This window comes from Eleginops maclovinus, chromosome 4, assembly GCF_036324505.1.
Source record: "Eleginops maclovinus isolate JMC-PN-2008 ecotype Puerto Natales chromosome 4, JC_Emac_rtc_rv5, whole genome shotgun sequence".
In the NCBI taxonomy this organism is placed as follows: domain Eukaryota; kingdom Metazoa; phylum Chordata; class Actinopteri; order Perciformes; family Eleginopidae; genus Eleginops; species Eleginops maclovinus.
The window spans coordinates 2,210,907-2,230,856 of NC_086352.1; the positions used below are offsets into that span (position 1 = coordinate 2,210,907).

The window sequence follows — 19,950 nt, forward strand, 5'->3', positions numbered from 1 at the left end:
AGAATATAAAATAATGCATTAAATAATAAAGACAACATTTAAAAATAAAGCATTAAATAAATGTATATTCTTCAGCTTGCCTGAAAGACATACTCAGGGGAAAAATACCCTCATACACGTAACCTTCACGTCATCACAACCAGCCAATCACAGCTGACGCCCGTCACGCTCTGTACGACCTCCTCGCTGTGGACCAATGAAACGTCTCTCCTGCTGGTTGCTAAGAGACGCTTAGAAGAAGCTATCAACGTTGACAACAGACACTAACAAACTCAAAACTAGAGCTAATTTAGCGGCTTTAATGTCACTAAATAATTATTATAACGTGTTCGGAAGTTGTCTGCAGTGATGGTGAAGCTCAGGGCGAAATGTCTGCTTGTCGGTAAGGTTTTTAAAAGTTAGTTTATCTCTGCTAACGATAGCAGGGCTAGCATTGAGCTAACAGACGCGATACTAACCCGTTAAATTAAGATGAATAGCTGGTCTTCTGTCTGACACTATCTCAGGTCTACACAACATGTCTTTATTTACATTTATTAAGGGTTGATCAGGTTCAGTGTGCACATAGCAACAGTTTGATGTCTCTATTTTGTTTATTAGCCTCACAAACACATGACCATACAGTTATTTCACATAAGACAAATACTGCTAATTGAATGTGTGTGTGTGTGTGTGTGTGTGTGTGTGTGTGTGTGTGTGTGTGTGTGTGTGTGTGTGTGTGTGTGTGTGTGTGTGCAGGCGATGCAGCGGTGGGGAAGAGCGCTCTCTCCCACATGTTCCACAGTGACGGGACTCTCTTCCAGAAGAACTACAGCATGGTGAGAGCTTTAACTCTGCTGTGGATCTCTGGGGTAATAATGTGAAATGACACACACACACGCACACGCACACTCACACACACACACACACACACACACACACACACACACACACACACACACACACACATACACACACAAAGATATATGGAGCAAAATATATACTGTGTTCACTTCACACACAGATGAGGAGTCTGGTTGTAAAACAAAAGGTCACAGGATTTAGGGGGTCGGGCTGTGCTCCGTATCAGAGTACAGAGGACCGGAGGTTTCTAGCAGAGGTGGACGAAGTAACTAAGTACAGTACATTTACTCGTTCAATTTGGAGATACTTGTACTTTACTTCAGTATTTCCATGTTATGCCACTTTGTACTTCTAGTCCTCTACAATTCAGAGGTAAATGGTGTACTTTTACTCCACTACATGTATTTAATCCCTTTAGTTGCTAGGCAGATTAGGATGAATGATGGTAAATATAATCTCCCTTAAATCAGACTTTAGTTCACCTGCAGTAAATCCAGCAGCTACCCTGCAGTATACAAAGCATTCAAACTAGCTGCACCTTTACCAGCTCTGAGAACACTTTAATGATCAATCATTATAAAACATATCAGAGATATTATTCTGAAATGGACCAATCAGACAATGACTACTTTTACTGTCGCTACTTTAAGTACATTTAGAGGAGAGTACTTTCTACTTTCACTGGAGGAACATTTAGAATACTTTCACTGAGACAGAGTATTCCTACACTCTGGTACTTCTACTTTACTCAAGAACAAGACCTGAGTACTTCTACTTTACTCAAGTACAAGACCTGAGTACTTCTACTTTACTCAAGTACAAGACCTGAGTACTTCTACTTTACTCAAGTACAAGATCTGAGTACTTCTACTTTACTCAAGAACAAGATCTGAGTACTTCTACTTTACTCAAGTACAAGACCTGAGTACTTCTACTTTACTCAAGTACAAGACCTGAGTACTTCTACTTTTACTCAAGTACAAGATCTGAGTACTTCTACTTTACTCAAGTACAAGATCTGAGTACTTCTACTTTACTCAAGTACAAGATCTGAGTACTTCTACTTTTATTCAAGTACAAGATCTGAGTACTTCTACTTTTACTCAAGTACAAGACCTGAGTACTTCTACTTTTACTCAAGTACAAGATCTGAGTACTTCTACTTTACTCAAGTACAAGATCTGAGTACTTCTACTTTTACTCAAGTACAAGACCTGAGTACTTCTACTTTACTCAAGTACAAGATCTGAGTACTTCTACTTTACTCAAGTACAAGACCTGAGTACTTCTACTTTACTCAAGTACAAGATCTGAGTACGTCTACTTTTATTCAAGTACAAGATCTGAGTACTTCTACTTTTACTCAAGTACAAGATCTGAGTACTTCTACTTTACTCAAGTACAAGACCTGAGTACGTCTACTTTACTCAAGTACAAGACCTGAGTACTTCTACTTTTACTCAAGTACAAGACCTGAGTACTTCTACTTTTATTCAAGTACAAGATCTGAGAACGTCTACTTTTACTCAAGTACAAGATCTGAGTACTTCTACTTTACTCAAGTACAAGATCTGAGTACTTCTACTTTACTCAAGTACAAGACCTGAGTACTTCTACTTTACTCAAGTACAAGATCTGAGTACGTCTACTTTTACTCAAGTACAAGATCTGAGTACTTCTACTTTACTCAAGTACAAGATCTGAGTACTTCTACTTTACTCAAGTACAAGATCTGAGTACGTCTACTTTTACTCAAGTACAAGACCTGAGTACTTCTACTTTACTCAAGTACAAGATCTGAGTACTTCTACTTTACTCAAGTACAAGATCTGAGTACTTCTACTTTACTCAAGTACAAGATCTGAGTACTTCTACTTTACTCAAGTACAAGATCTGAGTACTTCTACTTTAACTCAAGTACAAGATCTGAGTACTTCTACTTTACTCAAGTACAAGATCTGAGTACTTCTACTTTACTCAAGTACAAAATCTGAGTAATTCTACTTTACTCAAGTACAAGATCTGAGTACTTCTACTTTACTCAAGTACAAGATCTGAGTACTTCTACTTTACTCAAGTACAAGACCTGAGTACTTCTACTTTACTCAAGTACAAGATCTGAGTACTTCTACTTTTATTCAAGTACAATACCTGAGTACTTCTACTTTTATTCAAGTACAAGATCTGAGTACTTCTACTTTACTCAAGTACAAGATCTGAGTACTTCTACTTTACTCAAGTACAAAATCTGAGTAATTCTACTTTACTCAAGTACAAGATCTGAGTACTTCTACTTTACTCAAGTACAAGATCTGAGTACTTCTACTTTACTCAAGTACAAGACCTGAGTACTTCTACTTTAACTCAAGTACAAGATCTGAGTACTTCTACTTTACTCAAGTACAAGATCTGAGTACTTCTACTTTACTCAAGTACAAAATCTGAGTACTTCTACTTTACTCAAGTACAAGATCTGAGTACTTCTGCTTTTACTCAAGTACAAGATCTGAGTACTTCTACTTTTATTCAAGTACAAGATCTGAGTACTTTTACTTTACTCAAGTACAAGACCTGAGTACTTCTACTTTTATTCAAGAACAAGATCTGAGTACTTCTACTTTTACTCAAGAACAAGATCTGAGTACTTCTACTTTTACTTTGAAATTGGACCTCTTCATTTAACCCATCCTAGTACTAGGAGCAGTGGGCAGCTATTGGGGGGTTTGGTGCCTTGCTCAAGGGCACCTAACCAGCAGTGAACAGGAGGTGAACAATTCCCAAAAGTCACAAAACCCAAATTCCTCTGGGATGAATAAATTCTCTGAATCTGATTTTGATTAAAATATCTTAATTAACTTGAGCTAATTTTGCCATTTCCTCTACCCGTTGTAAATCACCATTCCTAATAACGATCACATCCCACGTGAAGTTTTCTTGACTTCAGCTCTTCAAGGATCTGCAGAGGTCTCTGAGGTCTACTGGAAATCACCAAAGTGCAAAACAGCATAACGGACCAATTAGTGCTGATGCAGAGCGGGCCAATCTGCATTATTAATGCTAATCTGCACAGGAGCGGACTGTGCCATTAACCTGACGCTGTGATATACGACTGCTCACTCAGTCTGAGCCCATGCCTCTGAACGCAGCGCTGCAGTGAACGCAGGGGCAGTGAACGCATCACGAATATAGTGAACACATTCAATCGTGAGCTTAATATCGAGCGTTTAGCATGTTAGGGTACAGATCAGGTTAGTGGGTAAACACTGGAGGGTGTGTGTGTGTGTGTGTGTGTGTGTGTGTGTTCAGCCCTTGCTGTGTCAGCAGTATCGGGGCTTTCGAGGTGACAGGAACGTCGATAATTAATACAGCGGGATTCTGGAAAGCCACCAGAACAGGTACTTAAGAAGCGTGTACACACACACACACACACACACACACACACACACACACACACACACACACACACACACACACACACACACACACACACACACACACAGTGTACAGTAGGTCTTTAGCCCCTTGCTTGTGATGCTGTGCGTGTCTGTTCATGTTGGACTAGTACTAACAAAGTGTTAGAAATACTGCAATAGGTGCTGCATTTTTATTTTACACTGACCTAGGATATCACTGAACTCCAGGCAAGTCTTAACACATTGTGTTGCTGCATAATTTAAACACATAGTGTTGTCTCAGTCCAAGAAGAGGACATGCAGACAGAGGTGGAAGAAGAAGTACAAAAGTATTGCCATCAAGATATCATTACAGAAAGTACCTCAGATTTGTGCTTCAGGGCAGTATTTGAGTACATATAGTTCATTACATGCAGGTTAGTGGAGCTGCAGATCAGAGCTCTGTCCAGCAGACTCATCTTTATGAGCTGCATGCTCTGAAACAAAGGCTCATGGGAAATCGCTGGTCGGTCACGCTCTCTGCTGTTGCTATGCAACCTTTAAAATACCCATTTGAAGCCCGAGCCGCTCGCGTGATATAAGAGGACATATTTTTAACTTGTTGCTCACTTGGCGAACATGGGAGAAAAAATCTCCCTAAACCTAGAAGCTGTTCACTTCACTGTTCATTTCTTATTTAGAGTTATTAGTATACTATGTGTTTTTAGGGTTAGCCTTTTCATTTGGCAGTGACGGAAGCAATAGACAAAGCTAAAAAGTTCATCTACAAATAATTTATCTTCCTAAATTAAGAAGAAGTTGATGCTTTTTCACTCCGTTGTTGAATACACACTTGCATAGGAGTACAGAAATGCACAAAGAGAGGTGCCAGAGCGAAGAGGCTGCCAGGTTTTCACTGCAACGTTAGAAACATTTAGAAAGTTATGGAATATCTCAAAAACGACTAATCAGGTTCACATTTGGCATGGATATTCATCGTCCTGAAATATTCATTTATAATTCCTTTTTGTTTCTGTCTGCCTGGTCACCTTCTCTCTCATCACTAAAAGAGTAAATCTTTTCCCCGAGGCTTAACCTTTGTCACCGAGGTTCCTGAAACACTTGGATATTGATAGTTTCCTAGTGTCTAATGAACCGAAAGACAACATTTGCCCATGAAATACGTCTAAATGAGACGACTAAACATAATCACTCCCAGCATTAGCCACTTTTAGTTTAGAGGTGGTGACGTGAAGTCATGTGACCGTGCTGTAGTTCCTTTATAGCCCAACATTAGCCGCCTTTAGCTTAGCGGTGGTGACGTGAAGTCATGTGACCGTGCTGTAGTTCCTCTATAGCCCAACATTAGCCGCCTTTAGCTTAGCGGTGGTGACGTGAAGTCATGTGACCGTGCTGTAGTTCCTCTATAGCCCAACATTAGCCGCCTTTAGCTTAGCGGTGGTGACGTGAAGTCATGTGACCGTGCTGTAGTTCCTTTATAGCCCAACATTAGCCTCCTTTAGCTTAGCGGTGGTGACGTGAAGTCATGTGACCGTGCTGTAGTTCCTTTATAGCCCAACATTAGCCTCCTTTAGCTTAGCGGTGGTGACGTGAAGTCATGTGACCGTGCTGTAGTTCCTCTATAGCCCAACATTAGCCGCCTTTAGCTTAGCGGTGGTGACGTGAAGTCATGTGACCGTGCTGTAGTTCCTTTATAGCCCAACATTAGCTTTTTACTTCTGGATAATGCATTTACAACTACTGTAAAAGTGCTATTTTCTGCATTATTTTAAAATCCATTGGAAAAATTCTATTGCTTTTAGTCCAGGGAGTCCTTCGGATGCTTCTGGGATGAGCACTTTGTATTTTAACTTTCCTTTTGGTGAAAAGGGTTTCATTGTAAGTGTTCGCTGCAGATGGAAACCGAGAACAGCCTGTCCTTTCTACAGACGCTCATCCCTCCGTTCCTCAACTTTTGCTTCTGAAGGGTAACGGAGGCTGTCGGCCATGCTGCTCACGTCCCGCTTTGAAAATGTCAGACGGCCCGTTAGCAATATCCCGAGCTTATTTGTTGCTAATAGGCCCTCATTGACATTCCAGCGAGAGGCTTCCTGTGCATCACAGCAGCTCATTACACCGCTGCTGCATCCTGTGTGTGTGTGTGCTATTGAATCCTTGTCATGGTGTGTGTGTGTGTGTGTGTGTGTGTGTGTGTGTGTGTGTGTGTGTGTGTGTGTGTGTGTCAGGTAAATGTTGGTGTGAGAGGCGTGTGAGGAGTCTCTGGCATTTTGCATTAAGTGTGAGCTCAGATCAGTTTAGATTTGTTGCTGATGTGAAGCGACCTCGCATCGCTTCCTGTTCAAGGTCAGCGCTGATCTGAGAGCAGCGAGGCGGCCTGCAGACGTTCGGTCCACTCAAACACGCCGTTAGATCTCCCGGCCTGTGAAGAAACGTGTAGCTGGGAGAAGACCCTATTTATCGTATCCTCTGCTTTCATTTAAAGTCTGCGTACAACAGATTCTCTTTCCTGAAACTAACAAAAAGTCTGTCTTCGTCCTGAAGTATACTTTACAAGAAACAGAAACTCTGGTCATTTTAATAACGATAACAATAATAATACAGTTAATTTATATTGCTCTTTTCTAGATACCCAGAGTCCCTTTAAAATCAATAAACAAAGAAGCAACGATGGGATCTGGTGAGTTGGAAATATTACAAAGAGTAATGGTGTGGGGGAGGGGTTTTAAGTCTGGAGAGGTGGGTTTTGAGGGCTTGTTTGAAGGGGTATGATAGGGTGGTCTGATGTGGCGGAGAAGGCCCGACCACCTCAGGTCCAAAGCTCAGTCCTGGTGGTCTTTAGGGTGCTTGCATCTCCGGACCTGAGGCAATATGTGGGGATGAGACAGTGAACGAGGTCAGAGAGATGGGGAGGGGCCAGGTTGTTGAATGATGAGAATTTTAAAGTCTGTTTGCCAGTGGAGGTTTTGGAGGACTGCAGTGATGTGGTCTTGGTGGCGGAGTTCTGGACATATTGGAGTTTATGGGTGATTTTACTGGGTGAACAAACCAACATCTTAGTCTGTGTTGGGCAATTCTGTGTCTGCTGCCAAGGAAGCAGGTTTGATTCCCAATCCGACGGAAAATACCAGGCAATGTCTCTTGGAATCTCTTCTGACTCCCCCTTTCACCCTAATAAAACACTCTTTGGCCCAAAATTATAAAAAAACAAACGATTTAAAGTATATTTAAAAAGTGAAATTAAATGCAATTCTACAAAAGATGATATTGCTTCTGTTAGAATCAGAAGGAAGTTGTCTTATTTCAGAAATGGAACTCTTGAGCTGGTACAATTATCCAAAGTTTTCTTCATATTTAGATTGACAGAGTTCTTCACAACAAAGAGGAGTCATGAACTAAAGGTTAGCTTTTCGTTACATAAACAGCGTTATGTTCCTCCTCTTTGTCATGTGTGTTCTGCAGACGACGGGAGTGGATCTGCTGATGAAGTGCGTCCACATCCCGGACTCCGGCGACAGCGTGGTGAGTCTCCTCTTCATCCCCCTCTTCTTATAAAAGTCAGTAAATCACAGGAGGTGGGCGGTGAGAAATGAAATCCATCACTCTGCATGGAGGAAGCGTCCCCGGGCATTAATACTGTTAGTTTCTCATCTGTATTCAGTGAGCAATAAGGGCAGCATTGTAGGCAGAACCGTAATGCCATCGCCACAGAGAACAGGAACATGATTGGATGAAATCTTCATGTATAACACCTCCTCGTCTTCCCCCTCCAGGAGCTCTACATCATGGACTCTGCAGGGAAGCAGACTTTAGTGGAATCCTGTGAGAAAATGGTCAGGAATTAAATTCATTAAGAGTTTTAACGTTTGCATGAAACTGTTAGAATTCACCATCCTCAAATAAGGTTGTATTTATTTAAAACGTGTAAACTCGGGGGGCTGCTGGAGTACGATCAGAGGTGGAAGAAGTAATCGGATCTTATATGTAAGATAAAGTAATATAAAAAAGGTCTGCATTCACTTTTGTACGTACGGAAAAGTACAACAAGTATTAGCATCAAAGGGTACTAGAAGTAGAAGTAGTCAAACCGCAGAATGGACATTTTTGGGGTAATAGTTGTACTAAATGACTGGATTATAATTAGTGATGCGTGTGAATCATATAAATGTTGCAGCTGTTAAAGGTAAAGCTTTGTTTTTATAATGCCAGGTGTCTTAATCCATAAATATGAAATGTTCTGTACTTCTAAAGCTCTTTATCAGGTCTTTTGGACCCCTCAGAGCTTCACAAACTACAAGTCCTTCACCCATTCATGCAGAGCAGCACCACTTGCTCTAGAGAAGCTAACACTCACACACACTCACACACCTTTGGCCATCGGGAACAACTCAGGGTTCAATATCTTCCCCAAGGATACATCCACAGTACATCTTACGGTGGATTTATGTTTTGTTTACAAGAAATGAGTTGCTGATATAAATAATGCAGCTTACAAATTAAGTGGAAACTCAAAATAGATGTAGTGGAGTAAGAGTATACAGTATGATGAAATGGAAATACTTAAAGACAGGACCTGAGTAAATGTACTTTCAAACACTGGCAGCCAATTCAACATTTTAAAATATATAAAAAATACAATAAACATTCCTTTAATTTGTTCCCTGAGAGGAGCGAAAGTAAACCCGGGTCGTAGACCAGCAAGTCAGATTGTGTAGAAGTCTACGAGAAAATGACATGTGCTTTAACGTAATGATATTTAATGGAAATTACAACATATTTAAACACATTTAAGATCCCCTTAATAAGGTGAAGGGGCATTGAACCTGCATTCTCTCTAATGCCCAGCAGAGGCGACTCCACAGTTTGATTGTATAGAAGTCTATGAGAAAATGCGCCTACTTCCAACTTCATGTATTATCTCAGTGAAATATTTTCTGAGTAGTCAATGGTCTCAATCTGTAGTCAAGTACCTCAAAACTGAGTAAACATTCTTACTTACTTTCCAACACTCAGTGTAATTTTGCCACAGGAGTATGAAGAGGTAAGCTGATGTGCTCCTTCCTCTCTTCTCCACAGTGGGGGGAGGTGTCGTTGCTTTGTCTGGTTTTCGACCTCACCAGTGAGCAGTCGTTTGCAAACTGCAGCCACTGGATGGAGAGAGTCCGAGCGCACTGCAGAAGTCTACACCTTCCAGGTAACACGCCTTAACGTTTAATAATAAACGTACAGACGGTCAAACATTGGTAAATTGATAGTTCTGTGGACATTTCCATGGTGAAACTGCACCGTCAGACCGACTCAGGTGTGGGGATTAAGGCAAAAGGTAAAACTAGAGAGCAATATCATTAAATATAAACCTAAGACCCCTAAAATGAGGTCATTAACATACAGTAAAGCAAAGGATAGGAGGAAATGACCTTCATCTGCATTCTGTCTGATATCAGGCAGGTGGCCATAAGTCAGATTATATAGGAGACTATGAGAAAATGACCCTACTTTTTATCTGATTGATTACCTCATGGTCTCAACCTCTACGTCCTCTAAATGTTCTTCACCACAGCATGATGTTGTGTGTGTGTGTGTGTGTGTGTGTGTGTGTGTGTGTGTGTGTGTGTGTGTGTGTGTGTGTGTGTGTGTGTGTGTGTGTGTGTGTGTGTGTGTGTGTGTGTCTCAGGTGTCCTGGTGGGCAACAAGTCAGACCTGTCGACCAGAAGGGAGGTCCAGGCATCCGTGGCTCAGGAATGGGCCGAAAGCCAGGGCTTGGAGTACCACGAGACGTCAGCTGTACGTGTTTCTCACCGTGGACATTTAAATATTTTGAGCTTGTTTGTCTCTGTGCATTAGAGGACTCTCTCCATGTGTGTCTCCCCCGCAGAAGGAGAAGGAGAACTGTGATGCGCCGCTCCTCGCTTTAGCCCGGGCCTACCACTCTCTGTACCAGGAACGCCGCGAGACCATCCAGAACCTGGGTCCAGGATAGACCCCAACCCACACACACACACACACACACACACACACACACACACACACACACACACACACACACACACACACACCTTCATTCAAAGACACTATGAGAGCCTGTCAGAATGGCTTTGATATTGTGATGTGAGTAAAGTAGTTTTTCTACGATAATGTGATCAGTTGTGTCGTCTCTTATCTGCTCGTTCCCTCTCTATGTACAGAAGGTGATAGGGTTTAGAATGGTCAAACTCACCCTTCCTTTATCACCTCTCACCCTTTCACTTGTTATGCTTCTCAATATGACTTTGATGGGCTCTCCATCTCCGTCCCTTGCTCTTGTTTTATCCCATTTTTCCAAGGTGGAATACTCAGGTATAAAAGCAGTCAGCGTCCTCTTGTTGTTTCAGATGTCACATGATTTCATAATAAAGCCCCCGGTGCGGCGCCATCACGGTAATCACTGCTCTGATTATCCGTCTCCCATTGAAACCAGGTCAGAGCCGTGTCCTCTCAGAGCAGCTGCATCATTCGGACCAGAGCGCAGGTTCAACCCGTGAAGCTTCACCTCGTTATCGGACAGTGTCTCTGTCCTGTGTTTGTAAACCTACTTGGAAATAAACCTGATTTAGATTTTAAAACATACAAACAGGTACAAGGTAATACACACAACCTAATGTGCATCTTCTCCCCTGTGAAAGGAATTTCCAATCTTCACACTATCTCCATTAAACAGCTTGAGATTGTTATTGCAGGTCGTTGTTTTCATACTTCATGAGTGGGTGATCATAATTATAGTCATTAGGATCTTTCTCCTTCTCTTTCTTTCTGTCCTTTTGTGTCTGATGTGTGTGTGAGTGTGTGTGAGGGCGTCTACTTGTATTTTCTTGGTATTTTCCCAGGAACATGAGGGTGCTTTATGCATCGCAAAGTACAAAACGTCCTTTACTTTCATTTGTACCAATTAATGTGCATATATTATGGGTATAATGAGGAATGACTCAGCATTTTACTGGCCAACATTACATTGCTGTAGTTCCTTTATAGCCAACATTAGCCTCCTTTAGCTTAGCGGTGGAGACGTGAAGTCATGTGACCGTGCTGTAGTTCCTTTATAGCCCAACATTAGCCGCCTTTAGCTTAGCGGTGGTGACCTGAAGTCATGTGACCGTGCTGTAGTTCCTTTATAGCCCAACATTAGCCGCCTTTAGCTTAGCTGTGGAGACGTGAAGAGACGTGAAGTCATGTGACCGTGCTGTAGTTCCTTTATAGCCCAACATTAGCCTCCTTTAGCTTAGCTGTGGAGACGTGGAAGTCATGTGACCGTGCTGTAGTTCCTTTATAGCCCAACATTAGCCGCCTTTAGCTTAGCGCTGGAGACCTGAAGTCATGTGACCGTGCTGTAGTTCCTTTATAGCCCAACATTAGCCTCCTTTAGCTTAGCGGTGGAGATCTGAAGTCATGTGACCGTGCTGTAGTTCCTTTATAGCCCAACATTAGCCGCCTTTAGCTTAGCGGTGGAGACCTGAAGTCATGTGACCGTGCTGTAGTTCCTTTATAGCCCAACATTAGCCTCCTTTAGCTTAGCGGTGGAGACCTGAAGTCATGTGACCGTGCTGTAGTTCCTTTATAGCCCAACATTAGCCTCCTTTAGCTTAGCGGGGGTGACCTGAAGTCATGTGACCGTGCTGTAGTTCCTTTATAGCCCAACATTAGCCTCCTTTAGCTTAGCGGTGGAGACCTGAAGTCATGTGACCGTGCTGTAGTTCCTTTAGCCCAACATTAGCCAACACAGAAATATGTCATCCCTGCACCTAAAATCTTTCCTGAGCTTTAATGAAGATGGACATTATGGTACAAACTCTCATATCTCTCAGTGTGCTACAGTCTCCTCTATTCATTTTAATGGAGCCTCACGTCTTGGGAGTTTCACTTAATAACGTTTCAGGGCGGAGAGTGGGCGGCTGCTTATTGCTCTGGGAGAGACTTCTTCATTTCCACAGATATTGAATCCGTCAGCGGTCATACAGAGTCTCTTTGTATCTCTGCCAGGATCACTGATGCAAACCAAATTTGTGTCAGATAATAACCATGTGGAGTGACAAGCGGTCTTTGGGCTGCTCCAGTCAACTAAACGATGATTTGATGGACCAAAAACTCAGCAAACAATGATTTTTATAACCAAATTATGGTCATTTGCTTGCAACAATATCAGGAACTGCTTTTTTCAGACTCAAAGTGGTAACTTCCCATGTTTCTTTTTCCAAATGTATGTCAGACGTGCCCCAAAGCGATACAACCAAATTAAAGCAGTATTGTAAATTATGCAAAGTCATATTATCACAGTAATTTGATTGAATTGACCTCTACCATGGTGTCCTTCTCTTTCTCTCTCTTCATCTGTGTGTGTGTGTGTGTGTGTGTGTGTGTGTGTGTGTGTGTGTGTGTGTGTGTGTGTGTGTGTGTGTGTGTGTGTGTGTGTGTGTGTGTTCCATAGCCCCTAACTGTTTGTGACCTAAAAAGCTAATTGCAGGTGAGTGAGGCAGCAGCTGTTCCTCTGGTCTGCAGAAAGACAAAAATCCCCTTCCAAATAAACCACATTTTGTGGTTATTTGAGGCACATCATGGATATAAGTCGAGTAAAGGACAAGAACACAGTCAAAAAAAACCATTAGCAAATATGTTGGATGTAATTTGTCATGCAGAAACGCCTGCTCTTAAATCCGTACATTTCCAGCTTTTTTCCAAAAGTTAAAATCGTTTGGTTTTCGAGAAATAAAACAAGACATCACATTGACTCTCTACCATCTATACAATAATCAGCACGTTCCCTCCCAGAGATACTTTACATTTATCTTTGAAAGGAAATGTGGGCGCTTTATATTTTGCTACAGGTTTTCTGCACACCTGGTTAAAAAAGAGTAAAATGGATGATAGAGGCCAGAAAAAGGCTGCCAGTGTTGTTGTTCTATGATACTAAATGCGATTAATATCAGCTAATATGAATTACCCTGCACACTGCTGCGGCTGCATATCCTAACCTATTATTGTTCTTGAATTTTTTGAATAAGGAGCAGGTTTTCTTTTTCAATCATGGACATGAGTGGAATAAATAACATTATCTGACCATTATTCATTTATTCTTTAGTGGATATATGTTTTGCTTTAGCTACAAATCTGAATCTGTAAATGCTGTGTGTGTCTCTCTCCCCCTCTCCCCCTAGTTGTCTCCCTTAGGACTTGATAAAGACCTGAGAAGTGTCTAAGTCACCTTAGACTAATAGGGAACGTAACAGTACTTCCACCACTGTATATATTACTGATGTAAATCTTAGAGGGAAAGCTGATTACACATGCTGCTCACGGCTGTGGAAGATTTACGTGTCATGCACTTTGTCGAGGTCACTGAGTTTAATGTGAGGAATTCCTTTACGCACCTCCACACCAGAAGGGGGCGCTGTTTCTCCTCTTCCTCCTCCTCCTCCTCCTCCTCCTCCTCCTCCTCCTCCTCCTCCTCCTCCTCCCTCTCTTCAGTGATCACAGCAGTGCTGCAGAGAGACATGCCAGCCACTTTGATCATCACAACGGGGGAGGAGAGAGGGAGGGAGGGAGGATGGAGAGACGGGATCATGCAGCAGGACGTGGATGTTGAATCTGACATTTAATGGAGAGGAGATAGAATGACAGTCGAATATAAAGAGGGGAAACTTATACAAATGGAGGATGAAAGAGGAATTAGGAAGAGAACAGTGCTCATGTTACAGGATATTTACCCATGGGTTAAAACAGTGTGTGAGTGTTAATAAACGGGTAGGTAGGTACACACTGTTTCACCCTGAAGTCCTGTCTGTGCTGCATGTTCTACCACCGTTAGCCCAACAAGAGCCAGCTATTCCAGTGGTCTCTCTGTGGGTAAATGTTGAGCAGTATGGTGAAGTTAAGGCAGGTTATATTACAGCTGCCTCATCAGTTGTGTTGCGTGCATGCCTGGGAAATCCTGTGCGCTGATCTCGTTTATAAGATATTTTAATTCTGGAGAGAACATGACACCCTTAAACAGCAACGCCCTATTTGACACCCTATTTCTGGAGTAATGATACCATTTTACGGGGAACTTAGCGACCCTGTTACCATTAAAGTCCCATTTTAAAACACACTTACCATCTATGGCTTTGTTATAGATGGTGTTAGCCATGCACGGAAGCAGATTTAGCTCGGCCTGACGGAAAAGCAAACTAATCATTCAACCTCATCGACGGCAACTCTTGCTCCTCTATGAGAGCTAGCAAATTAGCCGTTAGCTTGCTTGGACATTTCCAAAGAGACTCCAATCATGATCTCCTCTTCTCCACAGATATTTTTTAAACTGGAAGAAAGTTTGTTTGTTGGAAAACCACAACTTCCTGTAAAAAATCAGTGAAATTAACATTTTAATTTAAGGACCCTCGACCCATTTCACATCGCTGGTCCTTCTCGTTCTTAAGCAGTATACACCAAACACTCTTTCTGTTCCCTACGGGGGTTCAATTTTTATTCGTCATCAGGACCTGATGCATCCAAGTTCAGAATCATTCAGTTTTGGCACCTTGAAAGACATTACGCTTTTTTTAAATTCTCATTTACAACAACACAACGCAAAAACCAAAGAACAAGAAAAAATGAGACAAAGAAAGAGAGACTAAGGCTGTGTGAGAGTTCGAAGGAGCGGAGGAAATCAAACTAAATGGAAAAAGGCAAGATAAGATTGTTCTTCTGTTTTAAAAAAAGCCTTGATACGTTCTTCAAAGTTCTTGTTTCAAGCGTAATGAAGCCCCATCCCAAAAAGTACCCAAAAAATAAGATAAAGAAAAGTTGAAATAGACACAGTACTGTTACATTAACTTCTACTTTGTCACCCCCACTGCCCTTACATGGTATCATTGTTTAAAACATAGGTTCCTTAAAAGCAGATTGGATGATTTTGATTGGCATGCATGTAAATTGTAAATTTTTTGGAGTCTCTTAGCTTCACCTCGCTGGTAGCCATGTTTTTCTCACGCACTACTTTCTGTCTTTGGCAGTAGTGACGTCTCATTGTCCACACTCTTCTTCAAGTTTGCTGAGAGATGCTCCTTTACCCAGAGTTCTCTCTTGGCTCCGCCCCTTTTTTGGAGCAAAAAAAGAAAAAAAGAAGTGAGGTCAACTTTTTCACCTGGAGTTGACCCAAACAAAGATGGCGGCCAGTGTTTCGGCTGAAGGCCAAACGATTTTTTGTTGTTGTGAAAGTAATAACGCGTCTAACACTAACCGATATCAGTTCGTCACGTCGGCTGAAAACCTTCGCCCGTCAAATGAGCCACGAAGAATCCTCGGTCTTCCTCGACGTCTTGATTGAATGACTTTTTTCTCGTTGATATTTTTGCGCCAGGGAAGTCTAGTCATGATTTATTAACATATATATTCATATATTTATATATAATCAATACATATATTAACGTATGTGTTTTTTTCTTGGTTTTTTTTCAGTTTATTTGCGGCCTGAATTTGCTCCCTGCTAAAATCCCACACCGCAACGGTTCACAGTATTAATGCGAATAAAGAATGAAATCAAAGAAGAGACAGCAACTAAAGAGAGGACTGAAGGGAGGTCAGGGTGTGTGTGTTGGTGGGGCCGAAGGGGCAACTACGTCCCCTTTTTATAACACTGAGGAAGAGTAAAAAATATAAAGTTGGCCCACCACTCCACAGATAACCACCGTACACCCCCCCTCCCAACTCCTCGTCCCCCATCCTCCCCCTTACATCTTTACAAACATGTTCAAAACTCAATGGTAGATGGGAAAATCATGCATGTTCTTTTTTATGCAGTTTCCTTTATTTTCTAAAACAGAAACTGATCTGAGGTGCTGTGAAGCATTTGTACCACCCCCCCCCCCCAAATCCCTCTGATACTGTTATAGTCTGAGGTCTGTCAGTTTCATACAGGCGTGGTGCGTCGGTTGGCAGCGGAGTCTTTCAGGTCCTTCTGGATGCAGTTATGGACCTGCAGGAAGGTTTGGTCCCTCTCCGTGGAGTTATAGGTGGGGGTGCCCGTCTGGCCCTTGGGCAGCGTGTACATGGACAGCTCGGTGGAAGGCAGCGCCCCGAAGGCCTTCAGGCCCACCGGGGACGCCTCCCGGGAGTGCGAGGGGTCCGTGGAGCGGGACGAAGAGCGTGAGCGGCGTCGGTAGCGGTAGCGGTAGCTCGGAATGCGCGTTATGGCCGCACCTTGGAGGTAGTCGGCGGCCCGCGCCCCCACGCGCAGCTCCCGATGTCGGTCTATGAACATGTGCACGGCGAGCACGCCCACCATCTCGGCCATGATGAAGGAGAGGGCGCCGAAGTAGAAGGACCAGCCGTAGGAGTAGCTGTTCTTCTTGGAGTCACTCTTGGAGGGGTCCCCAGAGTTGGCAGATATGTAGACGATGATTCCTATGATGTTGCTCAGGCCTGGGACAGGAAACAAAGGAGGTTACATTCCAAACTAAACACAGCCAACATGTTACCAACACACCAAACGACCAAAAGGAGAACCCAGTGAACAGTACCTGCCCTCATTAAGTGATTGGGCTGTGTCTGAAGAAACCAGCGCAAAGAGCAGACACAAACAGAGATGATCTTTTTAGAAAACAGCTGAATTATTTGTTAATTGGTACCTAGAAGTTTGAGGTGAACATCCAGGCTGCTGCTAGCTCACAATTTAGGTACAGCTAAGCTAAAGGCGGCTAACGTTTGACGTGATGAACGCTGTTTTTAGCGGGGGCTTTTACTGACATGTTTCATGTCTGATAACCACAGGCCTTATTTCAGGCTTCAAACCAAAAAATCTTTCAAAGAAAACATTGAGTTTGACACGAGGGAACCTGCTGCGCTAAAATGCTACCTCATTTCCGGGTTCACGACTCATTCCTGCACCATTTGATGCACCGATATTCTCGTTCTTTTTTACGTTTTTCCCCAAACTGTAGCTCTCTCCTGCTTTGAGATGCAAACAGGGGCAGATTCAGCCTCACATGTATTTCTCTGTAGTTCACCCACCTCGGCTTTTCTACCTCCAACAAATTCCCTGCCATCTTTTTCATCTGCTTTTCGACTTTTCTATCCCTCCCCTTATTTTGATCAGCTGTCATTCTTGACATCCATCATCACTCTGTCTGTGCCTAGCCCAAAGTAAGCACAGGGATAGGAAGACAAAAAGGACAGATAGATATACAGTCCAAACAATTCAGTGTAGAGAGGCGCTTTAGACTGAGGTGTGAGGACTGTGATTGAGATGGATCAGAAGCAGAGACTATCAGGGACGCCTTATTTTTAGAGTGTAATCCCAGTGGTCTCCTCTTAGCCTAGCAACAGGGCGAGAGAGACAGACACAGACGGTGAGAAAGAGAGGGAGAGAGGGAGAAGTGCAGCTCTCACTTCTGACTTGGAGGGGAACTAGTTATCTAGCTCAGCACAGTAGGCCATGGCCCAGAACCAGTACAAACACACACATGCATTCACAAAGACACAAAAATGCTCTGGCAAAAAAATACAACCTGAGCTCTCCTTGTTCTTCTTCCTGAGGTGATTTTTGTAAGCTACACACATTGAAAGCTGCGTAAGACATCACCTGTCGGTCAAATGAGCGCCACGCTGTGGTCCCATAGCACCACGTTTATATTTTCTGTTGCTTCACAACTAAGATGCCTGTGAATGATGTGCATGTGTCATTAGAGAGCTGCTGGAATGAATCCTAAAACCTGCATATGAGGCACCATGTCTGCGCTTCCTGTCCCCCATCTACTGTTTTTTTAACGTGTTGTTAGTAACTTTGAATTCCGGTTATTGCATTTATGCTGTTATAGAAATGGTAGTTTTTGCGATGAACCAACATCCAATGGAAACATCCCATTGCTTTTTGTCGAGGTAACGCTTCCCACGCCACAACTCTATGTCAATCAGTAGACTTAGATTCATCAGGTCACGCTAACATTACCACCAAAGAGGTAAATCAGTCCCTCTTCAGAAGAAGAAGAATATACCCTTAATGCGCCCGGCAGTGTAGGGAACGGTGCCTTGCTAAGGGACACCTCAGGGACTTGAACCGGGGTCCTCTGGTTCCCAAGCCAAGTCCCTGGGGTGCATTTACAGCCCGACACAATTCTATGATTGCAGGTTGAAGTTTTACATGTTTAACATCAGGTTCCAAACATTTGCACCAAAGGAAAATATGTTCCAAAAGAAAAAGTCCCTTTCTGAAGATGCCTCTTTTTTCCTTTTCCATGAAAGATATTTTTCATTCGTACAGGTCATCTCTTTCCCCGTCCTTTACGCCAATTGTTTCCTTCATCTTCCTCCTGAACTGTTGCCCCCCTCACACCAATACCTTGCTTATTCTGCCATTCCCTCCCCCTCTTCCTCCTTCCCTTCCTACCTGCAGAGACGAAGAGGATGCCGGCGCTGAGGATGATGTTGTGGCGTGATTTGTAGAACTCGCTGGCAGCGATGCACAGCCCCCCCATGAAGAGCAGGATCACACTCAGGATGGGGAAGATACTGGAGGCTCGTACAGCGCCTGGACACAAGTAATTGTCAGTCATTAGTCCTACATTACTGTTGCAGAGGACATATAGAGCATGTACCCTCTCTGTGTTCAATGTGTGTAAACACTACAGAGGGGGGAAATTAATAAAGTGCTTTCTTCCTCTTCTCGTTCTACTTCTTCTTCTCCTCCTCCTCCTCCCCCTCCTCCTCCTCCTCTACAAGCCCTTTATACTTTAGCCCATTTACCATTTAACAATAACAGCACAGAACAACTGATAAACTGTACAGTGCAACAACTGCAGGAAACTTGCTGATTTGGACGACTTACAAAACGGTGAAACTCTTGGCTTGTCTAAAACCTGTTCCAAGTGCTGTGGTTCTTTGGTGTTTGAGGTTCAATATTGTCAACACTTATAAAAACGACAGCTCAAAACGAGCAAGATCGAGTTAAATTACAAAAGAAGAGCAGGTGTTTACTGCTTTGCCCATGGGACAATAAAAAAGGGGCATGCTGAGATGGTTCACTAAAGCAGAATACTAAGGTGACCTCAGAGTTGGCTTTGCACCAAACTCCCCCTTCCTCCTCTTCCTCCCCCTCCCCCTCCTCCTCCATCATATTTGTTTTAACCCTATCTCCTCGTTTTTATTGACATGTGCTGTCAGAGCAAATTGTCTTCTAGGTGGAAAGCCTCTCATACTAACCACACACACACACACACACACACACACACACACACACACACACACACACACACACACACACACACACACACACACACACACACACACACACACACACACACACACACACACACACACACACACACACTCCTGTACAGTACTACACTTAATGTATCACAAAGGTTGCAGGGTTGTAATTTGTTATCCATTTCTTTTGCCGCTTTCCCTTAACCCCACTATTGTCCAGCAGTGGCTCAGTCAGTAGGGGCTTGGACTGGGAATCGTAGGGTCGCCGGTTCAAGTCCCCAAACAGACTTGAAATATGGAAAGTGGACTGCTACTTGGAGAGGTCCCAGTTCACCTCCTAGGCCCTGCTGTGGTGCCCTTGAGCAAGGCACCGGACACCTCCAATCCCCCCTCCCCATTGCTTCCCGGGTGCTGCACCATAGCTGCCCACTGCTCCCAGCACTAGGATGGGTTAAATGCAGAGGACACATTTCACTGTGTGTGCTCT

At 43.0% G+C, this 19,950-nt stretch overlaps 2 protein-coding genes across 6 annotated transcripts in view; one reads left to right on the forward strand and one right to left on the reverse strand.

Annotated features, from left to right (window-relative positions):
* Positions 1-215: 215 nt before the first annotated feature.
* Positions 216-10,731, forward strand: ift27 (intraflagellar transport 27 homolog (Chlamydomonas)). 5 transcript variants are annotated; one of them, XR_010165547.1, is made up of 8 exons: positions 216-382; positions 739-851; positions 7,716-7,775; positions 8,027-8,086; positions 9,330-9,447; positions 9,928-10,037; positions 10,129-10,361; positions 10,711-10,731. XR_010165547.1 is itself a non-coding variant. In XM_063880877.1 (7 exons), exons 1-7 carry the CDS (start codon positions 349-351, stop codon positions 10,231-10,233), a joined length of 600 nt encoding a protein of 199 aa, XP_063736947.1. In that variant the 5' UTR covers positions 216-348; the 3' UTR covers positions 10,234-10,393. The 5 variants fall into 5 exon arrangements, 4 of the variants coding, with proteins under 4 accessions (XP_063736947.1, XP_063736948.1, XP_063736949.1 ...); XM_063880877.1 differs by lacking the exon at positions 10,711-10,731 and having other exon boundaries at positions 10,129-10,393; XM_063880878.1 differs by lacking the exon at positions 10,711-10,731 and having other exon boundaries at positions 739-818; positions 10,129-10,393.
* Positions 10,732-14,737: 4,006 nt separating this feature from the next.
* LOC134862768 (voltage-dependent calcium channel gamma-2 subunit-like) overlaps positions 14,738-19,950 on the reverse strand; it is a 52,935-nt gene continuing 47,722 nt past the window's right edge. Inside the window, exons 3-4 of the mRNA XM_063880848.1 lie at positions 18,646-18,786; positions 14,738-16,682 (exon numbers count right to left, since the gene is read on the reverse strand). Of these exons, the coding sequence (XP_063736918.1) occupies positions 16,171-16,682; positions 18,646-18,786 (653 nt within the window). The 3' untranslated portion in view covers positions 14,738-16,170. The remainder of the gene's footprint in view (positions 16,683-18,645; positions 18,787-19,950) is intronic.